The sequence below is a fragment of the Neoarius graeffei genome, chromosome 23, assembly GCF_027579695.1.
Source record: "Neoarius graeffei isolate fNeoGra1 chromosome 23, fNeoGra1.pri, whole genome shotgun sequence".
NCBI lineage: Eukaryota > Metazoa > Chordata > Actinopteri > Siluriformes > Ariidae > Neoarius > Neoarius graeffei.
In genome coordinates, this window is record NC_083591.1 from 40,224,246 (window position 1) to 40,249,311 (window position 25,066).

Sequence of the window (25,066 nt, forward strand, 5' to 3'; positions counted from 1 at the left end):
GTCATGTGCTTTCAAAACGCGGTAGCCAGTATGAAAACAAAAACAACAAATTGCATTCTGGGAATGGTGAACTGGTCCCTTTAATGCATGTTGCAGTTGCAATTCACTTTGCAGGCACTAGAGGACTCTAAAAATAAATTTCAGAAAGACGTCTTAAAACTGATGTTCCTTGAGCCCCATGTCTACTCTTTTGCCTGCTGTCGTGCTAACACACACACACACACACACACACTTGCTCACCTCTGCATCTCTCTCTTTCTGCAGTAGTGAGGTAGACAGCTCTTGGAGCTGTTCCTCCATCTCTGTGACTCTCTCTCTCAGAGAGCTCCTCTCCTCCGTTAACTTCCGTATAAGGATCTCCTTACAGCGCACTGCTGCAGTGAGCTCCTCAATCCTGCAGATAAGCAACACACATTAATAACCTGTATGACTGTGTGGGTGTGAGAGATGATCAAATTAACAGAAAACTCTATACTACAAATCAGACACGGTGGACTGTGGGCAGTATTTCAGCAGACTCAAGCCAGTACTCAGGAAAAAAAACAAACAATACTGGAGCAGAATTGATAAAAAAATAATGAAAACAAAGACACTGTAGCAGCTCAAGTTTTCCAAACATGAACAAACCCTGCTTCTATCGCAGATCCTCTGTTGTGGTTCATCTAATCATATGCATTTGGCTAAATTGTTTAGCAGGAGGCAGCTTATGTCTATCTTTTAGTCCATGCTGCGAGTTACCAAATCATAACCACTTTGACCGTCTTATTTATAACCACAAACTAATCATTAACATTTAAGCATTGTTATCATTCAGTCACGTCAGGTTTTGTTAGCAGGACATACTCAGGACATTATTTACATACTGTAAAATTAATAACATGCATGATATTTCTCAAAATATTCAATAATCTAAACAAGTTTATGAAACTCTTAATTGAATATTGTCCTTAGTATCATTGAAACTGCTTTGCTTAAAACTTTGAGTGCCTATAGTTAGATAATTAGTACAAATGTGACGCGTTCAGACATCACATGTATCTGGCATTAAAAATATATATTTTTTAAATAGCGCTTTTAACAATAGACTTTGTCGCAAAGCAGCTTTACAGAATTTGAATGACTTTAAACATGAGCTAATTTTATCCCTAATCTATCCCCAGTGAGCAAGCCTGTGGTGATGGTGGCAAGGAAAAACTCCCTCAGACGACATGAGGAAAAAACCTCGAGAGGAACCAGACTCAAAAAGGAACCCATCCTCATTTGGGTGATACTCTACACTGGAATCCATTTAAGATTCGTCTATCTTTGCTGGAGGTTGCGCTAGAAATTTTTTTTTTCCACTTAAATGTGATCTGTGGATTAACTCCAGCTCAAGATAATTTAGTACTCTTGAACAGAGTACTAAACATGTCCGGGGGCAACTATGGCCTGAAGGTTAGAGAAGCAGCCTCAGGGCCCAAAGGGTCACCGGTTTGATTCCCAGGACTGGCAGGAAAAATGTGAGGGGAATTGAATGAATGAACAGCACTTTCCTCTCTCTCTATATCATGGCTGAAGTGCCCTTGAGCAAGGCACCCAATCCCCAACTGCTCCCTGGGTGCTGTAGCATAGCTGCCCACTGCTCTGGGTATGTGTGTGCGCGCTCATTGCTCACTTGTGTGTGCATGTGTGTGTTCATCGCTTCAGATGGGTTAAATGCAGTGGAGGAATTTCACTGTGCTCGAGTGTACACGTGACCAAATTCTTCTAAAAATTAATTCTGACACCATCACTTCAGAGATGCTGCTTTTAATATAGTTTTAATAGGGCCGTGCACTTTGATTAGCGCATGTGAGGATATGGTCAGGATACAGGATATTGCCAGTCACTGAACACACACATACACCCAGAGAGAGAGACAGAGAGAGAGAGAAAGCACAGTTGTGCATATGTTGTTAATATAATCATGGTCCAGGTGTGATGTGTGTGAAAGAATGCTTGTTTTGTCTGCAGTGAAGCTGTTTTTACTGGCTACAGTGATTGTTTTGGTGGAACGCTTGGTGGAGTCTGGGGATTGTTTTGGTGGAATGTAAAATTGGGAATATTGTGTTATTTTTAGAGGGAGAACTATTTCAAATTGCCCTAGACTCGAGGTCAGAAAGAATAACTCTCTTACCGTTTGCTGTCTCTGTTGTCAGGCAGCAGGTTGGGAGGTTGTAAGCTCGTCGCAACAGACATCTCCTTGGTGATGGGCTCCATGGTGACAGGGGGATGCTGGGAGCAGGACTCTGCGAGGCTGGCCATGCGTTCAGCCTCGCTCCGTGCTAACTGAGCCTCCTGCCATACATTGCATCATCATCACAGTTATGGTCTTCAGTATGATCATCAACAAAAGCACGTGTGCAACCGTGTGCATGTACGTTTGTGAAGATGTGCCTCTACCTCCTGCAGGAGCTGTATCTTGGTCTGTAGGACCTGTTGCATGTGGTCGATCTCCTGCTGTCTTGCCTCACAGCGACGCTGCAGCTCTGCTTCATTGTTATTGGTCAGGCTCTCTGCTGTGGTCCTATTGGAAAACAGCAGGGACGGGTCAGCTGGAAGGCCACTATCTTGCTTTGTTTTAAAACATGTCGACATGTTTAACGTGTCCCAGTAACAGCTGGTCATGCTGTGAGACGGAAGGGCTATAAAATCTAAAATCTATCAATACTTCGACAATGAAACTATTAGGGCTGAGCAATATCCTGACGATATAATGAGAACGAACCACACACGCATGCGCGCACACACAATTTGTATGCAAGATATTCCTATTTTGTAACTGTATTCGTGATTTCTAATAGTATATCAAGTCCACAATGCTCTTTTGCCTTGAAAGTGTTTCCTCTGAATGCCAAATACAGTAAACATAAACCTTGTAACCCTTTTCTTCAAACCAAAAACACTAAACCTGTGCTTCTGTTATATTATTACAGTGTGTGCTTAGTCCGTGTACTTTTAGGTTCTCCTCCAAAGACATTTTGGGGAAAAACAGATGACAGAGTAAATAATCTGCCTTGTTCATATTCCTTACATCTGTGACTGTATTTCAAATGCACTTTCTCAGTGTTGATCATGCGTTATGTGTGACGTGGCAGCGACATGGGCTGAAAAACATCAAGCCAAATGCACTAAATTAAGGTGGTGTTTCACGCTATGTAATCACCTGACATTACTGCATGAGTTTACAGACTGGGCGATAAAGAAATCAGCCTCAGCCTTGCTTCTTTATACCATTCTGTGTATTTTCTTCCTGACTATTGGTGGCACTGGATTGGTGGCCTTAAGACATTTGTTAACAGCAAATAATCTGATGCGGAAGCCAAAAAGGAAACCCTATCTTGATGATGTCTATTTATCTTTGAAAGACAGGGGGGGCTTAGCCCTGCTAGCCCATTTATACCAGCCATCACTGGTCATTCCAACACCCACAACTATGTATACATAAAGCTACAGCTGTTTTAAGAACAAATGTCTTGCTCTGGATGCCTTTTTTTTTAAGTTCTCTGCAAGTGTAGACGTGTGGAATCTCATGCATATGTTCAGATGATGGAGTCAGTTGGCTGACCAAGCCTGATGGGTTCCAATCTGACCCTAATTTACCAGACATTCCTGAAGAGCTTGACTCGCCAGAACAGATGTGTTACAACTACACTGTACGAGGCAAAATCTCCATGTGCAGAGCTGAGAATTTTTAATACACCATGATACTATGACTTTTAGAATTACAGTGCCCTCCACAATTATTGGCACCCCTTGCAAAGATTAGTAAAAAGGGTGAGAAAAAAAATCCATCTTTTGGTGAAGTCACTTCATCTCACACTGAAAAAAAAAATGAGAAAAATCCAACCTTTAATTTACATACATTTAATCAGAAAAAAACAAATCCCTCATCAAGAAATAATTAATTTCAACAAAAACACATGTGCCACAATTATTGGCAACCCTGGAAATTATAGTAAACACAATGTAACTGAAGCACGTTTCCCATTTAAATTGTACATGTTTGAGTTGATTGGAGTGCATAGGAACTTTCAAGCTGTAATCCATAACTTTCTGATTAACTGGGGTACAAATGTGAAGTGACACAGAGGCCAAATTCCCCTTAGTCATCCATCAACATGGGAAAGATAAGAGAACACACAAACCAAATGAGGGAGAAGTGTGTTGATCTTCCTAAGTCAGGGAATGGTTATATAAAATAATAGCTGCTTGCATGAAAATGTCAATTTCTACAATTAGGGCAATAATTAAAAAAAAAAAAAAAGAGGGGACACCAACTGGAACTGTTATAAACTTGCCTGGAAGAGAACCCAAGTTTATTTTGCCCCACGTAAAGTGAGGAGAAGGGTAAGAGAGGCAAAAAAATAACCCCCAAGGATCACTGTTGTTGAATTACAAGAAAAAAATAAAGTAAAATCTTGGGGTTTCCAAGTCTCTAAAACCACCAGACTCCACCTCCATGCCAACAGATTATTTGGAAGGTCTGTCAGAAAAAAAAGCCTTTTCTGTCAGTTAACCACAAATGTAAACACCTGAAGTTTACGAAACGTTACTACAACTTTGACAGGAACCGTGTTCTATGGTCCGATGAAACAAACATAGAGCTTTCTGGCAACAAACACTCAAGGTGGGTTTGGAGTAAAAAGAAGGATGCCTATAATGAAAAGAACCCGATCCCAATTGTGAAATGTGGTGGAAGTGCTGTGATGTTTTTGGGCTGTTTTTCCTCCAAAGCCCTGGAAACCTTGTTAGTGTTGGACTCCATGAAATACCAGGACATTTTAAATCAGAATCTGGCTGCCTCTGCCAGGAAACTAAAACTGGGCCATCACTGGATCTTCCAGCAGGACAATGATCCAAAGTATATGTCCAAATCAACACAAAAATGGTTAGCTGAGCACAGAATCAAGCTTCTGCCATGGTCATCTCCGTCCCCTGACCTGAACCTTGCTGAAAACCTGTGGGCTGAGCTGAAGAGGAGAGTGTACAAGAGAGGGCCGAAGACCCTGGATGATCTGAAAAGATTGTATTAAGAGGAATGGTCTCAGATGCCCTGCTCTGCATCTCCAACCTTATAAAATGTTATAGGAGAGACTCAGTGCTGTTTTACTGGCAAAGGGAGGTTGTACAAAATATTAAATGTGGGGGCGCCAATGATTGTGACGTGTTTTTGCTGAAAATAATTACGTCTTTTGATGAGGGATTTGTTTTTTTCTGAATAGATGTATTTATATTAAAAGTTTGGATTTTTCTCAGGTTTTTTTTTCAATATGAGATGAAGCTACTTCACCAAAAAGGCGGAATTTTTCTAATCCCTTTTACTAATCTTTACAAAGGGTGCCAATAGTTGTGGAGGACACTGTAAGTCAGGGGCTCCCAAGTGTCACAGGTAACCAAGATGATGTGCCCCATGACTCAAGGATGGCTTCAGTCATCCTGAAGCAGAGGATAGCTTTAAAATTTTCCATGTCATCACGTCTTAGAATAGCTATGGCTAATACATGGGGAGACACGCACTAATTTTTGCAGGGATGGGACTCCCAGAATGGCCCACGCCACTGTGTCTGTCACTGTGTGTATAAATGTGCTGGTTTTAAACTGGGATAACGACTGTCAGCTCACACCCACCATGGATGAGTGTTTTTCCAACTGTTATTGTACAGCCAGCAATTATACATAAGAATTAATTTACAAACTGTAGTTGTAACTGTACCATTATGGTGTAAAAATGGTATAATTTTATTTATTAACAACCATTTTAATAATTTTAACATTTCTGAAATTAAAATGAAACTAAGTTAAATGAAATGAAATTAATTAAATAAACACATTATGACACAATGTACACACTGGGATTACATTATGAGCTACTTAATACAGGTTGCTGTCTATATTGTTATCTAACAGAATTTTTCCCTACAAACTTTTTTGTTCACAAAAAACCCCCAAACAAACAAAACCGATGAGATGGGGTGATGGTGTTAGGGTATGTGGTGAGCTCATGGTCTGGCACCCTGAAGTGTGTGTGTGTGTGTGTGTGTGTGTGTGTGTATATATATATATGGGTTAATTTAAACCCAGAGACCAAGAGCTACATCATGTGTTCTGGCAGCCATTTTTGGAACACTGGGGACAGTCATTATTTTTGTACTGTATATGCCCAGAATTACTGTATGTAAAATATATGAAATATTCTATTGATAAATATCCTAATTGAGTCTGATAGTTTCTGTAAGCAGTTGGGAAGTAACACAGTACAATAACTTTGCTACTGTACTAAAGTACAATTTTCAAGTATCTATAATTCACTTTGAATTTTTCTCGTTCATTTAAGACTTTTACTCACCTCATTTAAAAAGATTTATCCCTACTTTATACTCCATACCTTTTAAAACAAATTCATAAACTTAACCTATGGACGACTTAAAAAAGGTGCTAATTTGGTTCTAAAAAGAGACATCCAATAAATTCCCATTTGAAATACTGAAACACTGGAAAACTGCGTTGAATAAAAAAAAACTGATTTGAAAGCTAATGATACAAATATCGCTTTGTCATTAGTTGTATTTTATTTTGATCTAGCTTATTTGTATCAGCATGACAGCTAGTTATTACCAGGCAAGCTAGTTTGTACTGTCAGAGCAAGCATGCTTGCCACTGTACGCGAGATTAGCTAGATATTTTAAGGATAGTTTTAGATAATACAACTATACATTGCTCTTTTTGTTTAATCTATTGAGAATTTTATTACAAAATGTCATTTACTGAGCTACAATTTTTATTCTTTTCTTTTTTAATCTAGCCTATTTGTTGCATCATAACAGCTAGCTATTACCAGGCAAGCTAGTTTGTATTGTCATAGCTAGCATACTTGCCATTTTTTGAGAGATTAGCTAAAGATTTTAAGCATCGTTTTAGTTAATAAAACCACACATTGCTTTTCTTGTCCAGCAAAATGTGAACTTAATTACAAATGGCATTTACTGAGCTACTATTTTTACTTTATTTTTTATCTAGTCTATTTGTCGCATGACTACTAGTTATTACCAGGCAAACTAGTTTGTATTATCAGAGCTAGTTAGCATGCTTGCTTTTTTTTTTTAATACAGAGAGGGACTAGGCTAGAAATTTTCAGCATAGTTTTAGCTAATATAACCACACATTGCTCTTTTTGTCTAGCAAAATGAGAATTTAAATACAAATGCCATTTACTGGCATTCTACTATGTTTATGTTCATAATTTTAATCCAATTTGTGCAATAATCTGAGAAAAGAAACTGAAATTGTACTTGCATTTTAGAACATTAATTACTTTAACTTTTGTATAATGCTAATTTGGGTCTAAAAGTCTTGTTTGTAAGTCTTATTCAAGGGTTTATAATTAGCTTTGTTAGCATTTCAGAGATTGTCAGTATTGAGGTATTTCACTCACGTGACCAAGTCATGTGATGCTGCCATTTTGGACGGCACGGCTCGAATCAGTTTGAATGCGAGGAAGGCGACAAACGAAAAATATAAAAGAAAAAGGAGCGAGATGCAGAAAACACCTTCACTATCCAGTGATGTAGGGCATTTACAGGGCGAGCAGAGGGAGAGGTATTTGCAAAAATTGAGGTTAGCAGGCTTAGAGAACGACGTTTACCTGCTTCCACCAGGATTGTTCACTGACGTACGGAAGTACACGAAGCCCTCGTCTTTACCTGACTTCGGCCCACATGATCTGTATACCTATGTCGTTAAAAACCCATCGCCATACACAGGTATTGATCTGAAAGCGTATACGAGTTTGGATGCCTACAAATATTTTGTGTCAGGCTGGGTAACATACCTACATCAGTGGGTCGTCCCTGGAGCCGGTGGTCGCCATCTGATTACAGCTAAGGTTTGTTCACATTTTCATTTACTTTCGGTCCTCAGGATAAACAAAATGTTATTAAATGTCATTGAAATAACTTCTTAGTCTGTTGAGACATGGCCCATTATAAATTTGCTGTTACCAGGCAATGACTAAGAACTGTATTATTAGGGTCGGTGTAGTTGTAGCAGTGTATTAGCAACTAGCTGTTAGCACTAGCTAATGTCAACAACATCGTAGCTGGTATGTTACTGTAGCAATATTTACGTTCAGTCATTTGGATGACTGTTAAAACCTTTCAGTCTCAAGTTTTTCCTTTACTGGATTTACTAGTTTACTGAGCTAGCGCGCTCGGCCAAGCCGGGAGCCATCGCGCGCTCGCCGGCCAAGCCGGGAGCCATCGCACGCTCGCCGGCCAAGCCGGGAGCCATCGCGCGCTCGCCGGCCAAGCCGGGAGCCATCGCGCGCTTGCCGGCCAAGCCGGGAGCCATCGCGCGCTAGCTCAGTAAACTAGTAAATCCAGTAAAGGAAAAACTTGAGACTGAAAGGTTTTAACAGTCATCCAAATGACTGAACGTAAATATTGCTACAGTAACATACCAGCTACTGTTGTTGACATTAGCTAGCTTGCCGTCCAAAATGGTGGACACCGGGGCGTCACGTGACCCTGTGACGTCAGGTGAAATACCTCAATACAGTATGTCAGTACATTATTAAACATAGTCTTAACAACACACAAACAGCACAGCAAGTCATGACAGTGATTTTCAGCAATGAATATACATTTATGCACTTTACACAGGCTGTTCTGAGAACTGACATCAGCTCTTCTAAGGTCATCCCCTGAGACTTAATAAGAGTGCTATTAAAGACAGGAGTCTTCTGACCATTTATATAGCCATCTGGATATAGCACACAGAATATCATTAGCTTTTATCTGTACAGACTTCATTCACGTCCTCTGAGATAGTGACACTGCTAATAATGAAAGAATACTAGTGATGGGTTATGCAAATGGAATCACGATAACTGCCCTCTCACTTCAGGCCGATTTATACTTTTGCACTTGCGTATCTGCTAGCAGGTCAAGGCATCTTGTGTGGTTGCCCATAGCTCACATTGGTGTCCGCCTTCATACTTACTTGTAATGGAGTGTGTACACTGGGGGGGATGATCAAACACACAAACGTGTTTGTATTCAATTCCTATTTCCCATTCAAGAAAATATCTCTAATTTCCTTCTAATGTCATTCTAATTTACACCAAGTATAACGGCATTATATTATACCCTATGCAGGACACGAATGAAGTCAAGAAAAAGCCATTTAGGATTTAATCTAACATAGGTAACTGTTTTTCACTGCTGAAAAGTAATTCCAGCCAGAGACATTTTTCAGGACGATTCTCTGACAACTTTGTATGATCAGTCAGTGGTCAGAACTATTTTTATCCCTACCCATATATCCCAGCTCAGCTTGCAAGAAGGATAACTGAATTCAACATGAGTATTTAAGGATGGCACAGCTCACTTGGCAGTGGAAATAGGGACAAAATGTTATTATCTGAACTGTACTGTCCAGTGGAAAAGTGCTATTAACAAACTATGAGTCCACAATACGTTTCGCAGACGGAGACAAACAGCTTGCATCTGTCTTGAACTTCTGGATTACTGATGCATATTAGTATTTTTTTTTTTACTTCCTTGTTTATCAGACTCTATAGCTACAAGGACATGTAAACACTTCTTGGAATTGATTAAATGGTTTAACACTATCTAACAAAGAGAGAAGTGCCCCAAGGGCAGCTGGAATGAAGTGGTGATGAATACACCACTTATTAAGCTGTTATATAGCATGTAAGAGGACAAATATATTTAAATGATGTATTAAAATTGAGGTATTATTTATCATGCCTCATTAAAATTAATTCTCCTGCCTACAGCTACTATGTAAAAAGAAACAAACAGATGCTGAATGCCACATTTAACCTTTTCCTACAAAACTATTTAACCTTTTGTACTGTGAAACTTGTAACGATCTCGAGTTGTACAGATAAGTAGAAAGACATAAACAGACACACAGACTGACAGATGGTAGACAGAAAGAAACTCACAGAGCTTTGTCAAGGAGCTGCTGTTTCTCCTGTAACTCCTGCTTCAAGCTCTCCACCTCTACCTTCAGCTCAATGTTCTGAAATCAACACAAATCAAAAATACACAGAAATTAAACTTTAATTCATAATCAAAACTTTTGAATTAATTAGGAATGTCATGAACATGTTTAAATGCCAGTGAAAATATGTGACAAGTTTTATAATAATAATAATAATAATAATAATAATAATTAAATGTGCTTTGAGCTAAGCGGCACGGTGGTGTAGTGGTTAGCGCTGTCGCCTCACAGCAAGAAGGTCCGGGTTCGAGCCCCGTGGCCGGCGAGGGCCTTTCTGTGCGGAGTTTGCATGTTCTCCCCGTGTCCGCGTGGATTTCCTCCGGGTGCTCCGGTTTCCCCCACAGTCCAAAGACATGCAGGTTAGGTTAACTGGTGACTCTAAATTGACCGTAGGTGTGAATGTGAGTGTGAATGGTTGTCTGTGTCTATGTGCCAGTCCTGTGATGACCTGGCGACTTGTCCAGGGTGTACCCCGCCTTTCGCCCGTAGTCAGCTGGGATAGGCTCCAGCTTGCCCGTGACCCTGGAGAACAGGATAAAGCGGCTAGAGATGATGAGATGAGATGAGATCTGACAATCATTTCTGCTTAGAATGTAAACAAACTGGCGAAATGACAGTAGCAATTTGTAAAAAATGCTATAATAATAATAATTCTTGAAAATAAAAAATATATGTTCTTACCATCAAATTAACCCTAACTCCGCACAGAAAGGCCCTCGCCGGCCACAGGGCTCGAACCCGGACCTTCTTGCTGTGAGGCAACAGCGCTAACCACTACACCACCGTGCCGCCCTAGTAAATATACCTCTGTCCCAAATTTTTTGGAATGTGTTACAGACGTCAAATTCAGAATAAGTATATATTTACAAAAAACAAAAACATTTATCAGTTGGAACATTAAAATATCTTGTCTTTGTATTGTATTCAATTGAATAAGTCAAAAAGGACCTATGGACTGTTTTTATGTACGTTTTGCACAGCGTCCTAACTTTTTTGGAATCAGGTTTGTACATCATACACAATAGATTTGGTGATGAAATCCTTGTTTACACATTTAACTCATAAAAATGACAGACAACAATGAGTAATCATTTACCATTTAGACCAATGACTGTAAAAATCATGGACAGTGCAACATCTCTAAAAAGTGAAGAAACTACAGGTCTAGCAACCCTGCTGGCTGGCTGCAGTATAATATGTAGCACTGCCCATCCCCATGTGTTTCAATGACAAAATAGTCTTTTACAAAATAGTCACTGATCTTGTCTAAACTGTCCTTCCAGTTACAGTTTTGAATTTGAACAATTCGTTTTCCCTATGGTGATATCTGCACATTTTTATTTCCCCCCAGAAATTAGTTTTTAAAACAGTATTCTATTATATCATAAGAAGGCATGGGCACAACTGGGAATGAAGTGATTTGGTCTACCAAATTAGTAGGTGTACCTGACTTTGACTCTCGTCTCTATTGCACAAACTCTGACTCCAAATTTGACAAAATGGTAGAGGAATTCTGGCTTAATTTCTATAGAACAGACGGGCATGGAGCCACACCGTCCAAATATTTATTTATTTATTTAAAGAGTAATTGACTTTAACCTACAATCAGGATTTTCACATGCCTTTCTGTTTTGCTGGATTCTGTTTTCTTTTCATCCTCCCCCCCAAGAACAGTGGTGCTTGAAAGTTTGTGAACCCTTTAGAATTTTCTATTTTTCTGCATAAATATGACCTAAAACATTATCAGATTTTCACACAAGTCCTAAAAGTAGATAAAGAGAACCCAGTTAAACAAATGAGAGGAAAATATTCTACTTGGTCATTTATTTATTGAGGAAAATTATCCAATATTACATATCTGTGAGTGGCAAAAGTATGTGAACCTTTGCTTTCAGTATGTGGTGTGACCCTCTTGTCTAGCAATAACCGCAACTAAACATTTCTGGTAACTGCTGATCAGTCCTGCACACCGGCTTGGAGGAATTTTAGCCCATTCCTCCATACAGAACAGCTTCAACTCTGGGATGTTGGTGGGTTTCCTCACATGAACTGCTCGCTTCAGGTCCTTCTATAACATTTCGATTGGATTAAGGTCAAGACTTTGACTTGGCCATTCCAAAACATTAACTTTATTCTTCTTTAACCATTCTTTGGTAGAACGACTTGTGCGCTTAGGGTCACTATCTTGCTGCATGACCCACCTTCTCGAGATTCAGTTCATGGACAGATGTCCTGACATTTTCCTTTAGAATTTGCGGGTACAATTCAGAATTCATTGTTCCATCAATGATGGAAAGCCGTCCTGACCCAGATGCAGCAAAACAGGCCCAAACCATGATACTACCACCACCACCACCATGTTTTACAGGTGGGATAAGGTTCTTATGCTGGAATGCAGTTTTTTCCTTTCTCTAAACATCACGCTTCTCTTTTAAACCAAAAGAGTTCTATTTTGTTCACATCCGTCCATAAAACATTTTTCCAATAGCCTTCTGGCTTGTCCACGTGATCTTTCGCAAACTGCAGACGAGCAGTAATGTTCTTTTTGGAGGGCAGTGGCTTTCTCCTTGCAACCCTGCCATGCACACCATTGTTGTTCAGTGTTCTCCTGATGGTGAACTCATGAACATTAACATTAGCCAATGTGAGAGAGACCTTCAGTTGCTTAGAAGTTACCCTGGGCTCTATTGTGACATTGCTGACTATTACACACCTTGCTCTTGAAGTGATCTTTGTTGGTTGACCACTCCTGGAGAGGGTAACAATGGTCTTGAATTTCCTCCATTTGTACACAATCTGTCTGACTGTGAATTGGTGGAGTCCAAACCCTTTAGAGATGGTTTTGTAACCTTTTCCAGTCTGATGAGCATCAACAATGCTTTTTCTGAGGACCTCAGAAATCTCTTTTGTTCGTTCCATGATACACTTCCACAAACATGTGTTGTGAAGATCAGACTTCGATAGATCCCTGTTCTTTAAATAAAACAGGGTGCCCACTCACACCTGATTGTCATCCCATTGATTGAAAACACCTGACTCTAATTTCACCTTCAAATTAACTGCTAATCCTAGAGGTTCACATACTTTTGCCACTCACAGATATGTAATATTGGATAATTTTCCTCAATAAACAAATGACCAAGTACAATATTTTTGTCTCATTTGTTTAACTGGGTTCTCTTTATCTACTTTTAGGACTTGTGTGAAAATCTGATGTTGTTTTAGGTCATATTTATGCAGAAATATAGAAAATTCTAAAGGGTTCACAAACTTTCAAACACCACTGTACAACCCCGATTCCAAAAAAGTTGGGACAAAGTACAAATTGTAAATAAAAACAGAATGCAATAATTTACAAATCTCAAAAACTGATATTGTATTCACAATAGAACATAGACAACATATCAAATGTCGAAAGTGAGACATTTTGAAATTTCATGCCAAATATTGGCTCATTTGAAATTTCATGACAGCAACACATCTCAAAAAAGTTGGGACAGGGGCAATAAGAGGCTGGAAAAGTTAAAGGTACAAAAAAGGAACAGCTGGAGGACCAAATTGCAACTCATTAGGTCAATTGGCAATAGGTCATTAACATGACTGGGTATAAAAAGAGCATCTTGGAGTGGCAGCAGCTCTCAGAAGTAAAGATGAGAAGAGGATCACCAATCCCCCCAATTCTGCGCCGACAAATAGTGGAGCAATATCAGAAAGGAGTTTGACAGTGTAAAATTGCAAAGAGTTTGAACATATCATCATCTACAGTGCATAATATCAAAAGATTCAGAGAATCTGGAAGAATCTCTCTGCGTAAGGGTCAAGGCCAGAAAACCATACTGGGTGCCTGTGATCTTCGGGCCCTTAGATGGCACTGCATCACATACAGGCATGCTTCTGTATTGGAAATCACAAAATGGGCTCAGGAATATTTCCAGAGAACATTATCTGTGAACACAATTCACCGTGCCATCCGCCGTTGCCAGCTAAAACTCTATAGTTCAAAGAAGAAGCCGTATCTAAACATGATCCAGAAGCGCAGACGTCTTCTCTGGGCCAAGGCTCATTTAAAATGGACTGTGGCAAAGTGGAAAACTGTTCTGTGGTCAGACGAATCAAAATTTGAAGTTCTTTATGGAAATCAGGGATGCCGTGTCATTCGGACTAAAGAGGAGAAGGACGACCCAAGTTGTTATCAGCGCTCAGTTCAGAAGCCTGCATCTCTGATGGTATGGGGTTGCATTAGTGCGTGTGGCATGGGCAGCTTACACATCTGGAAAGACACCATCAATGCTGAAAGGTATATCCAGGTTCTAGAGCAACATATGTTCCCATCCAGACAACGTCTCTTTCACGGAAGACCTTGCATTTTCCAACATGACAATGCCAAACCACATACTGCATCAATTACAGCATCATGGCTGGGTAGAAGAAGGGTCCGGGTACTGAACTGGCCAGCCTGCAGTCCAGATCTTTCACCCATAGAAAACATTTGGCGCATCATAAAACGGAAGATATGACAAAAAAGACCTAAGACAGTTGAACAACTAGAATCCTACATTAGACAAGAATGGGTTAACATTCCTATCCCTAAACTTGAGCAACTTGTCTCCTCAGTCCCCAGACGTTTACAGACTGTTGTAAAGAGAAAAGGGGATGTCTCACAGTCGTAAACATGGCCTTGTCCCAACTTTTTTGAGATGTATTGTTGTCATGAAATTTAAAGTCACCTAATTTTTCTCTTTAAATGATACATTTTCACAGTTTAAACATTTGATACGTCATCTCTATGTTCTATTCTGAATAAAATATGGAATTTTGAAACTTCCACATCATTGCATTCCGTTTTTATTTACAATTTGTACTTTGTCCCAACTTTTTTGGAATCGGGGTTGTACATATAATCTTGGATTGAGCATAATCTCAGGTAATAAGATAATATATACAATGTGGCAGCAGGGGCATTGCCGAGCGTCAGTCTGTGAATGGAGGGCAGAGTCGGGGAAGGTGAGTGGTCGTATCGCTACACCTGTTGTCAATTAACGTGTGTTTGTGTGTCTCTTACAGTGACGGCGCCCTATAAAAGGAGTGAGAGGAATAGAGGAGGGGAGATCGGGGACCAGAACACGATGGTGTCTGTGTGTGTATGAGTGTCTGTATATGTCCCCAAATGAAAAGAGTTGCACTGAAAAGCCAAATAAAGTGAACTTGAAGCAAGTAACAGCCTGCTGTACTTCTGTGCTCCACCCACATCCGGGCAGTTTCTACAATGGTGCTGAAACCCAGGAGTGCAGAAGGGAACAGCCCCATGGAGTTGTCGCCGTTTAAAGATCGCATCCATGCCCTTGCCACAGCACAGCAGAACCAGCATCAAGCACTGATCGCCCTCTGGAAGGAACAGGAACAATGGTTCGAAGCCTTGATGCTGGCCCAACAAGAAGACTGCCAGGCGTTCCGGCACCTGCACGCGTCAGCGGGGTCCACAACCGCCACCGGAGTGGACCCTCCCCACCTCACCCTAACAAAGATGGGTCCACACGATGATCCAGAAGCCTTCCTCGCGCTCTTTGAGCAAGCAGTGGAGGTGTGGGGTTGGCCGGTCGAACAGCTCGCCTCTTCCCCCTGCTGATGGGTGAGGCGCAGCTTGCTGCACTGTAGCTCTTCACTGACAGCTGGCTCATATATGCAGACCTCAGAAGAGCCATCCTCCAGCATGTCGGCCATTCCCCAGAGCAACAGCGACAGTGCTTCCGCTCGCTGCGCTTGGAGAAGATCGGCAGACCGTTTGCGTTCGGGCAACAACTCCAGGATGCCTGCCGGCTGAGGGCAGATGACCACGATGCTGAGGGAATTATCGACCTGGTGACACTGGAACAGTTCATCGCACAACTTCCGGAAGGACCAGCAGAGTGGGTCCAGTGTCATCGCCCGGCATCACTGGATCAAGCCATCAAGCTGGCAGAGGACGACATGGCAGCAGTTCCAACGGCATGAAGACATGCTTCTCCTCCTCCTCTTGCCTCTCTCTCTCTCCCCCTCTCCCTCTGCTTCCCGTCTTTGCCCCATTCCCCCACCGCAGAGGCGGGGGCCGGCTTCCCCCCAGCCGGCCCAGCGCACCCGTGGTGTCCTCCTGTTTCCCCTTCCTTGTCTGTGTCTTCTCTGCCCCAGATGAGTGATGTCAGTAATACCAGTGCAGAGGGAGAGCCTGGGCCGGTGTGCTGGTGCTGCGGGGATCCGGGACATCTCCAAAATCAGTGCTCCGCAATGGAGATGGGCACGGTGGTCTGGGTCCCCGATGCGTCAGAAACCGCCCTCGATCGGGCTGGGGTGCATCATATACCGGTAAGGGTCCAAGGGGATATGTACCAGGCTTTGGTGGATTCTGGCTGTAACCAGACCTCAATCCACCAAAGCCTGGTGCAAGGTGAGGCATTGGGGAGAGCACAAGTGGTGAAGGTGTTGTGTTTGCACGGGGATGTTCACAACTACCCTTTAGTGTCGGTCCACATTCTAATTTCGGGGAGAAAAGCATAGTGTAAAAGTGGCAGTTAACCCTCATCTCACCCACTCGCTGATTTTGGGGCCTGATTGGCCAGGATTTAAGGAGTTAATGACACACATAGTAAGGAGTGGGTCCTGCAGTAATCTGTCTAGGGAAGACCCTGGACTAGCATTGGCGGGAGAAGCTGTCGCAGAGCCGTCTATGTCAGCACCGCGTCAGGGTGATACACGGAGTGAGGAACACCCCGCCCCTCCTCCCTCTTTCAGGGATTCCCTTGGGGATTTCCCGTTAGAGCAGTCGCGAGACGGGACTCTGTGGCATGCATTTGACCAAGTGAAAGTAATCGATGGTCAAATTCTCCAGCCAAACGCGATGCCGGCCTTCCCTTACTTTTCTATTACTAAGGATCGGTTATACCGAGTGACGCAGGACACTCAAACTGGGGAAAAGATAACAGAGTTATTAATCCCAAAGAGCCATCGGGAACTCATATTCCAGGCGGCTCACTTTAATCCCATGGCCGGACACTTATGGCAGGACAAAACACTAGCCCGAATAATGGCCAGGTTCTATTGGCCAGGGATTCACAGGGATGTCTGTCGGTGGTGTGCGGCGTGCCGCGAATGCCAATTAATAAATCCCGCAGTCACTCCAAAAGCGCCTTTGCGCCCTCTCCCTTTAATCAAGACCCCTTTTGAAAGAATTGGGATGGATCTCGTCGGGCCATTAGATTGGTCAGCACAGGGATATCGCTTTATTTTAGTTCTGGTAGACTATGCAACACGATATCCGGAAGCAGTGCCTTTCCGCAATAGCTCAGCACGCAGTAATGCAGAAGCGCTCTTCCGCTTTATCTCCCGGGTCAGGATTCCGAAAGAAATCCTGACAGACCGAGGCACTACATTTATGTTATGCACACTGCGCGAACTGTATGGGTTACTGGGGATTAAGCCTATCCACACCAGTGTCTATCACCCACAAACTGATGGCTTAGTGGAATGTTTTAATCGAACTCTCGTCTCGTCTTCATCCGCTTTATCCGGGGCCAGGTCGCGGAGGCAGCAGTCTGAGCATGGAAGCCCAAACTTCCCTTTCCTCAGACACCTCGGCCAGCTCCTCGGGAAGAACACCGAGGCGTTCCCAGGCCAGCCGAGAGACATAGTCCCTCCAGCGTGTCCTGGGTCTTCCCCAGGGCCTCCTCCCGGGGGGACATGCCTGGAACACCTCCCCAGGGAGGCATCCAGGAGGCATCCAAAAGAGATGCCCGAGCCACCTCAGCCGATTCCTCTCGATGTGGAGGAGCAGCGGCTCTACTCCGAGCTCCTCCCGAGTGACTGTGCTTCTCACCCTATCTCTAAGGGAGCGCCCAGCCACCCTGCGAAGGAAACTCATTTCGGCCGCTTGTATCCGCGATCTTGTTCTTTCGGTCATTACCCAAAGCTCATGACCATAGGTCAATCGAACTCTCTAAAACATAATTCGGAAGTTCGGAAGTGAAGACGCACGTAATTAGGATAAGTGGCTCGAGCCCCTGTTATTTGCAGTACGAGAAGTCCCGCAAGTCTCCACAGGTTTTTCACCATTTGAATTATTATATGGGCGTAAGCCGTGTGGCATTTTGGACATCTCATCTCTCATCTCATCTCATTATCTGTAGCCGCTTTATCCTTCTACAGGGTCGCAGGCAAGCTGGAGCCTATCCCAGCTGACTACGGGCGAAAGGCGGGGTACACCCTGGACAAGTCACCAGGTCATCACAGGGCTGACACAGACAACCATTCACACTCACATTCACACCTACGGTCAATTTAGAGTCACCAGTTAACCTAACCTGCATGTCTTTGGACTGTGGGGGAAACCGGAGCACCCGGAGGAAACCCACGCGGACACGGGGAGAACATGCAAACTCCACACAGAAAGGCCCTCGCCGGCCATGGGGCTCGAACCCGGACCTTCTTGCTGTGAGGTGACGGCGCTAACCACTACACCACCGTGCCGCCCCGCATTTTGGACATGCTACGTGAAAATTGGGAGGAGGGACCTTCATCTAGTAAGAACGAAATTCAATACGTTCTCGACCTGCGTGCCAAACTCCACACACTCGCGCACTTAACCCAAGAGAATTTGCGGCAGGTGCAAGAACGTCAAACCCGACTGTATGACAGGGGCACGCTCCTTAGAGAGTTCACACCGGGAGACAAAAGTATTCATATTATTGCCCACATCAAGCTCCAAATTGTGTGGCAAGGGCCCTTCGAGGTCACACGGCGAGCCGGGGACATCGACTATGAGGTGAGGTGAACGGACAGGGGTGGGGCATTACAAATTTACCACCTCAATCTGTTAAAATGCTGGAATGAGGAGGTCCCCGTGGCATTGGTGTCAGTAATACCGGAGAAGGCGGAGCTGGGGCCAGAGGTTCAAAAAAGAAAACTGACACCGCCAACCACTCCGGTCCCTTGTGGAGACCACCTCTCCCCAGCCCAACTCACGGAGATAGCCCAGTTGCAGAAGGAATTTTCCGACGTGTTTTCGCCCCTGCCCGGCCGCACCCACCTCATAGAACAACACATTGAGACGCCCCTGGGCTGATAGTGCGCAGCCACCCTTCCCCGCCTGCCCAAACACAAGAAAAAGGTGGTCCGGGATGTATTCAAGGCCATGCTCGAAATGGGCATAAACAAGGAGTCCCACAGTGACTGGAGCACTGCTCTATGCCAAGAGAAAATGGCCTTTTCCACACCATTTGGCTTACACCAATTCGTCACCCTTCCTTTTGGGTTATTTGGGGCTCCCACAATGTTCCAGCGGCACATGGACCGGGTTCTCCGCCCCCACACCACCTACACAGCTATGTATCTTGATGATATTATCATCTATAGCAATGACTGGCTGCGGCACCTCGAACACCTTAGGGTTGTCCTAAAGTCGCTGAGGCGTGCGGGTCTCACAGCTAACCCAAAAAAGTGTTCAATTGGCCAGGTGGAAGTACGGTATCTGGGTTTCCACTTGGGCCATGGGCAGGTGCATCTCCAAATTAACAAGACTGCAGCGACTGCGGCCTGCCCAAGGCCCAAGACCAAAAAGGGGGTGAGACAGTTCCCGGGGCTGGTTGGCTACTATCATAGGTTCATACCCAATTATTCTGACATCACCAGCCCGCTGACTGCTCTCACTAAAAAGGGAGCACCAGATCCGGTCCAGTGGACGGAGCAATGCCAACAGGCTTTCTCTAGGGTAAAGGCTACACTGTGTGGGGGTCCACTGTTACACTCCCCTGACTTTTCTCTCCCCTTTATTTTACAGACGGACGCATCGGACAGAGGGCTGGGGGCCGTTCTGTCCCAGAAGGTGGAGGGGGAGGAACGTCCTGTGCTGTACATTAGTCAGAAGCTGTCAATGCGGGAAGGCAGGTACCGGTACAGCACGATAGAGAAAGAGTGCCTAACCATCGAGTGGGCAGTCCTCGCCCTCCGGTACTACCTACTGGGACGACCTTTCACTCTCTGTTCAGACCACGCGCCCCTCCAGTGGCTCCACCGCATGAAGGATGCCAACGCACGGATCACCCGTTGGTATCTTGCCCTCCAGCCATTCAAATTCGACGTGGTCCACAGGCTGGGGGCGTAGATGGTGGTGGCGGACTTCCTGTCCTGTCAAGGGGGGGGGTCCGCTGCAGGTCGGACGGCTCCCCGACCTGAGTCAGGCGGTGGGGATATGTGGCAGTGGGGACGTGGCCGAGCGTCAGTCTGTGAATGGAGGGCGGAGTTGTGGAAGGTGAGTGGTCGTATCGCTACACCTGTTGTCAATTAACGTGTGTTTGTGTCTCTCTTACAGTGACTGCGCCCTATAAAAGGAGTGAGAGGAATAGAGGAGGGGAGATCAGGGACCAGAACACGATGGTGTCTGTGTGTGTATATGAGTGTCTGTGTACATGTCCCCAAACGAAAAGAGTTGCACTGAAAAGCCAAATAAAGTGAACTTGAAGCAAATAGCAGCCTGCGGTATTTCTGTGCTCCACCCACATCTGGGCAGTTTCTACATACACATAGCACACAATACAACAAATTACCTTTTTTTTAATAAAAGTGATGTAACTGAATTAACAAGGAGAAATCAGGGATGCAAGGAAAGTGAGATTTGAAAAGTGTGAGAAGACTTTTGGTCTGTGGATGTAACCGAGTGGGATTTTCACACTCCACATGAGAAAGAGGAAGCCATGCTGAGCACACACTTTCTGCCTTAATGAATCTTCATGAGGGAAGGCATGCATGCACTGAAGAAACAGGAAATATGAGCATGGCCAACTGTCTGTTAACTTTTCTGTACCTTCTATACCACCAAGTTATCACAGTTTTTCAGTTTTTCTTTTGATGTTATTTCTTATTACATTTTAAATATATATTTTAAAGCATGTATTATTGTGTACTGCATCACAGTGCAGTTGAGTTCTTGACTCTGATTGGTCAGAAGGTGTTGAGTAATCTTGGTAGTTTGCTTGCAAAATGTATGATGTGTCGTTCTTTAATAAATAATGAATGTTAATATTGGAGCAAAACGAGGAAAACGAACACTTTCTGTACACTTTGTTTATGGAAAATAATCAACTTCTGGATGACAGCAGTAACTCCACTTTGTGTTGGGTCACATCTCAACACCCCAATTTGTTTTTATTATTTTCCTACAACAGCCCACCTTTCCTTCTTTATTCCTTATTCCTATTTGTTATTAATATTGTTAGTTTCATTTTAATTTTTTATTAATAAATGGGGGCGGCAAGGTGGTGTAGTGGTTAGCGCTGTCGCCTCACAGCAAGAAGGTCCGGGTTCGAGCCCTGTGGCCGGCGAGGGCCTTTCTGTGCGGAGTTTGCATGTTCTCCCCGTGTCCGCGTGGGTTTCCTCCGGGTGCTCCGGTTTCCCCCACAGTCCAAAGACATGCAGGTTAGGTTAACTGGTGACTCTAAATTGACCGTAGGTGTGAATGTGAGTGTGAATGGTTGTCTGTGTCTATGTGTCAGCCCTGTGATGACCTGGCGACTTGTCCAGGGTGTACCCTGCCTTTCGCCCGTGGTCAGCTGGGATAGGCTCCAGCTTGCCTGCGACCCTGTAGAACAGGATAAAGCGGCTAGAGATAATGAGATGAGATGAGATTAATAAATGGCTCATACTTGCATTCATCTGCCTCCACCTCATGTCTCCATATTTCTTATTTTTGTTTAGTTGTACACTACAGTAGTACTGGGTAGGGTCTCTCTTTGCTCTTGAAACAGCATCAATTCTTATTATAGATTTAACAAGATGTTGGAAACATTCTTTTGAGATTCTGGTCCATTTTGAATCTGACTGCATCATGCAATTCCTGCAAATCTTTCAGGTGCACTATCAGACTATGAACCTCCCATTCTACCACATCCCAAAGATGTTCTACTGGATTCAGATCTGGTGACTAGGAAGGCCACTGAAGAACGCTGAACTCATTGTAACGTTCATGAAACCAGGTTGAGAAAAATTTGACTTTATGCATTGGTGCATTTTCATGCTGTAATTAGCCATTAGAAGATGGTAAACTGTGGCCATGAAGGGATGCACATGATCAGCAACAATAGTCAAATAGGCTGTAGCATTCAAGAAATGATTGATTGGTATTAACAGGCCCAAAGTGTGCAAATAAATATTCCTCACACCATTACACCACCTCTACCAGCCTGGATTGTTGGGTCCATGGAGTCATGCTGTCGGTGCCAAATTCTGACTCTACCATCTGCGTGCCTCAGCAAAAATCAAGATTCATTTGACCGGGCTATGTTTTTTTCAGTCTTCAACTGTCCAGTTTTGATGAACCTGTGCCCACTGCAATCTCAGCTTTCTGTTCTCGGCTAACAGAACTGGAACCTGATATGGTCTTCTGCCGTTGAAGCCTATCCACCTCAAGGTTCCATGTGTTGTGCATTCTGATATGCTTTTCTCCTCACAAAAAACTGTACGGTGTGGTTATCTGAGTTACTGTAGCCTTTCTGTCAGCTCAAACCAGTCTGTGCCGAGTTTCTCAAAAGTATTGCAGCATAAAGATCATCGTTAAATAGTTAAGCAAGCAGCACAATGAACACTCTCTCCCCTAGTTAAGACACTCTTAGCGTGAAGAGGCTTTTGGGAAACCCAACACTGACTTTTCTCGCCTGACCTCTCTCATTTTCTGTCTGCAGAACTGCTGCTCACTGGATGTTTTTTCTTTATTGCACCATTCTGAGTAAACTCTAGAGATTGTTGTATGTGAAAATCCCAGGTGATCAGCAGTTATAGAAATACTCAACAATCATGCTACGGTCAAAATCATGGAGATCACATTCTGATAGTCGACGTTAACATTACCCAAAGCTGCTGGTCTGTATCTGTACGATTTTATGTACTGCACTGCTGCCACATGATTGACTGGATGATTGCATGAATGAGTACAGCAGTACAGGTGTTTATAATAAAGTGCTCTGTGGGTGTATATCATTTTGTATATAAAATATTTTATAAATTTTTTTGTTAATCAAGTACATCAGTCTATATGTAATTTTATGGAAATACAGCTGCATATGGTTGTGCTTATATATTTTACTTTAATAATATGCATATGTACTATTTGTGAGTGTGTATGTGTGTGTCTATGAATGTGTGTGATCTGCTCAACTAAAGCTTGTGATTAAGCAGAATGGAGTTAACGGAAAGCTGGGGCATCTTTCACTGCTGTCACGGAGGATATATTTAGCACAGAGAAATGTGGTACTGGCACTGACTGAGAACTGGACCTCGGCAGCTGCTGTCCAGTTACCTGGTTTTAGAACACACAAATACACACACACACACACACATATATATATATATATATATATATATATATATATATATATATATATATATCGAGCAGGCAATTGCATAAACACAGTGCAATCACATCACATCACATCCAGGCAAAAACATACTAAATATGTAATAGGAACAGATGCACACCACACCACTACACTGACTGTGTACAATATGGTATTTTATTTTATTGGTACTTAGTGTAGGTTTGTATTTGGACCTAAACTGGATTCATAGAAAAACGTGACACCAGTTGAGGAAAAAAAAAAGTGTCAATAGTGGGTGAACTGAGGCAGAGCTGAAATTCAGGACATTACAGTAGATGGCCTTGCTGCAGGCACAGAGCAAAATATGAGAGGCGAATGCGTTTGGGCAGAAGAGCCGAAGGCTGAGGTTGATGGTGTTTACTCCTGCTGACCTTCAGGAGAACTCTGGCAGTGCCACATACGCACACGCCCCTGCATGTATTCAGTACACTCATTCAGACACACTGTCACGCACACAGTGAACAACATGCATTACACACACACACACTATATTCTATGAATCCAACTACTGTACCTACCGTATATGTACCAATATATATTTTCTAGACATAATTCCTAAATCTAACCCTAACCAAGAAATGGTTTTACCCGTTCTGTTACAAAAATGAACTGCATAAAAAGCATTTTACAAAAGGTCAAGACTAACTTGCTGGCCATGAAAATGTAGGTTACCCTTATTTTTTTATTTTATTTTATTTTTTTTACAATGCTACAAAGCTAGGGCATTTTGGTCTTGGCAACTCACACAAACAAACCAAACATACTGTACTAGATGACAGCTTATGTACAGTCGAAAGGGTCCTACTTGGTAAAATACCATGCTGGTCTTGTACAAAGAAATCCTCTTAATTCAAGAATTTATTGCATACTCTTAACCCACCCCTCCTTGAACTGCCACCTTATTGTGGTGGAGGGGTTTGTGTGCTTGAATGATCCTAGGAGCTATGTTGTCGGGGGCATTATGCCCCTGTCAGGGTTTCCCAAGGCAGACAGGTCCTAGGTGACAGGCCAGACTAAGAGCAGTTCACCAAAACCCCTATGGAGAAAAATCCGAGGACCGTGACGTCGCCCGGGATGACGCAGCCGGGGCCCCACCCTGGAGCCAGGCCCAGGGTTGGGGCTCGTATGCGAGCGCTTGGTGGCCGGGCCTTTGCCCATGGGGCCCGGCCGGGCTCAGCCCGAAGAGGTGACGTGGGCCCGACCTCCTGTGGGTTCACCACCCACAGAGGTAGCAGTAGGGGACTGGTGCAATGTGGATTGGGTGGCAGTCGAAGGCAGGGGCCTCGACGACCTGATCCCCGGACACAGCGGCTGGCTGTTGGGACATGGAATGTCACTTCGCTGGGGGGGAAAGAGCCTGAGCTTGTGCGGGAGGTTGAGAGGTACCGGCTAGAGATAGTCGGGCTCACCTCCACGCACAGCTTGGGCTCTGGAACCCAGCTCCTCGAGAGGGGCTGGACTCTCCACTTCTCTGGAGTCGCCCGTGGTGAGCGGCGGCGGGCTGGTGTGGGCTTGCTTATAGCTCCCCAGCTCAGCCGCCATGTGTTGGAGTTTACCCCAGTGAACGAGAGGGTCGCCTCGCTGCGCCTTCGGATTGGGGAGAGGGCTCTTGCTGTTGTTTGTGC

General features: G+C 43.6%; 1 protein-coding gene across 1 annotated transcript in view; it reads right to left on the bottom strand.

Moving 5' to 3' along the window:
- Positions 1-25,066, bottom strand: part of LOC132871721 (myomegalin-like) — a 126,060-nt gene that overhangs the window by 87,241 nt on the left and 13,753 nt on the right. The window contains exons 3-6 of the mRNA XM_060906169.1: positions 9,989-10,065; positions 2,422-2,545; positions 2,156-2,316; positions 241-394 (exon numbers count right to left, since the gene is read on the bottom strand). Of these exons, the coding sequence (XP_060762152.1) occupies positions 241-394; positions 2,156-2,316; positions 2,422-2,545; positions 9,989-10,065 (516 nt within the window). The remainder of the gene's footprint in view (positions 1-240; positions 395-2,155; positions 2,317-2,421; positions 2,546-9,988; positions 10,066-25,066) is intronic.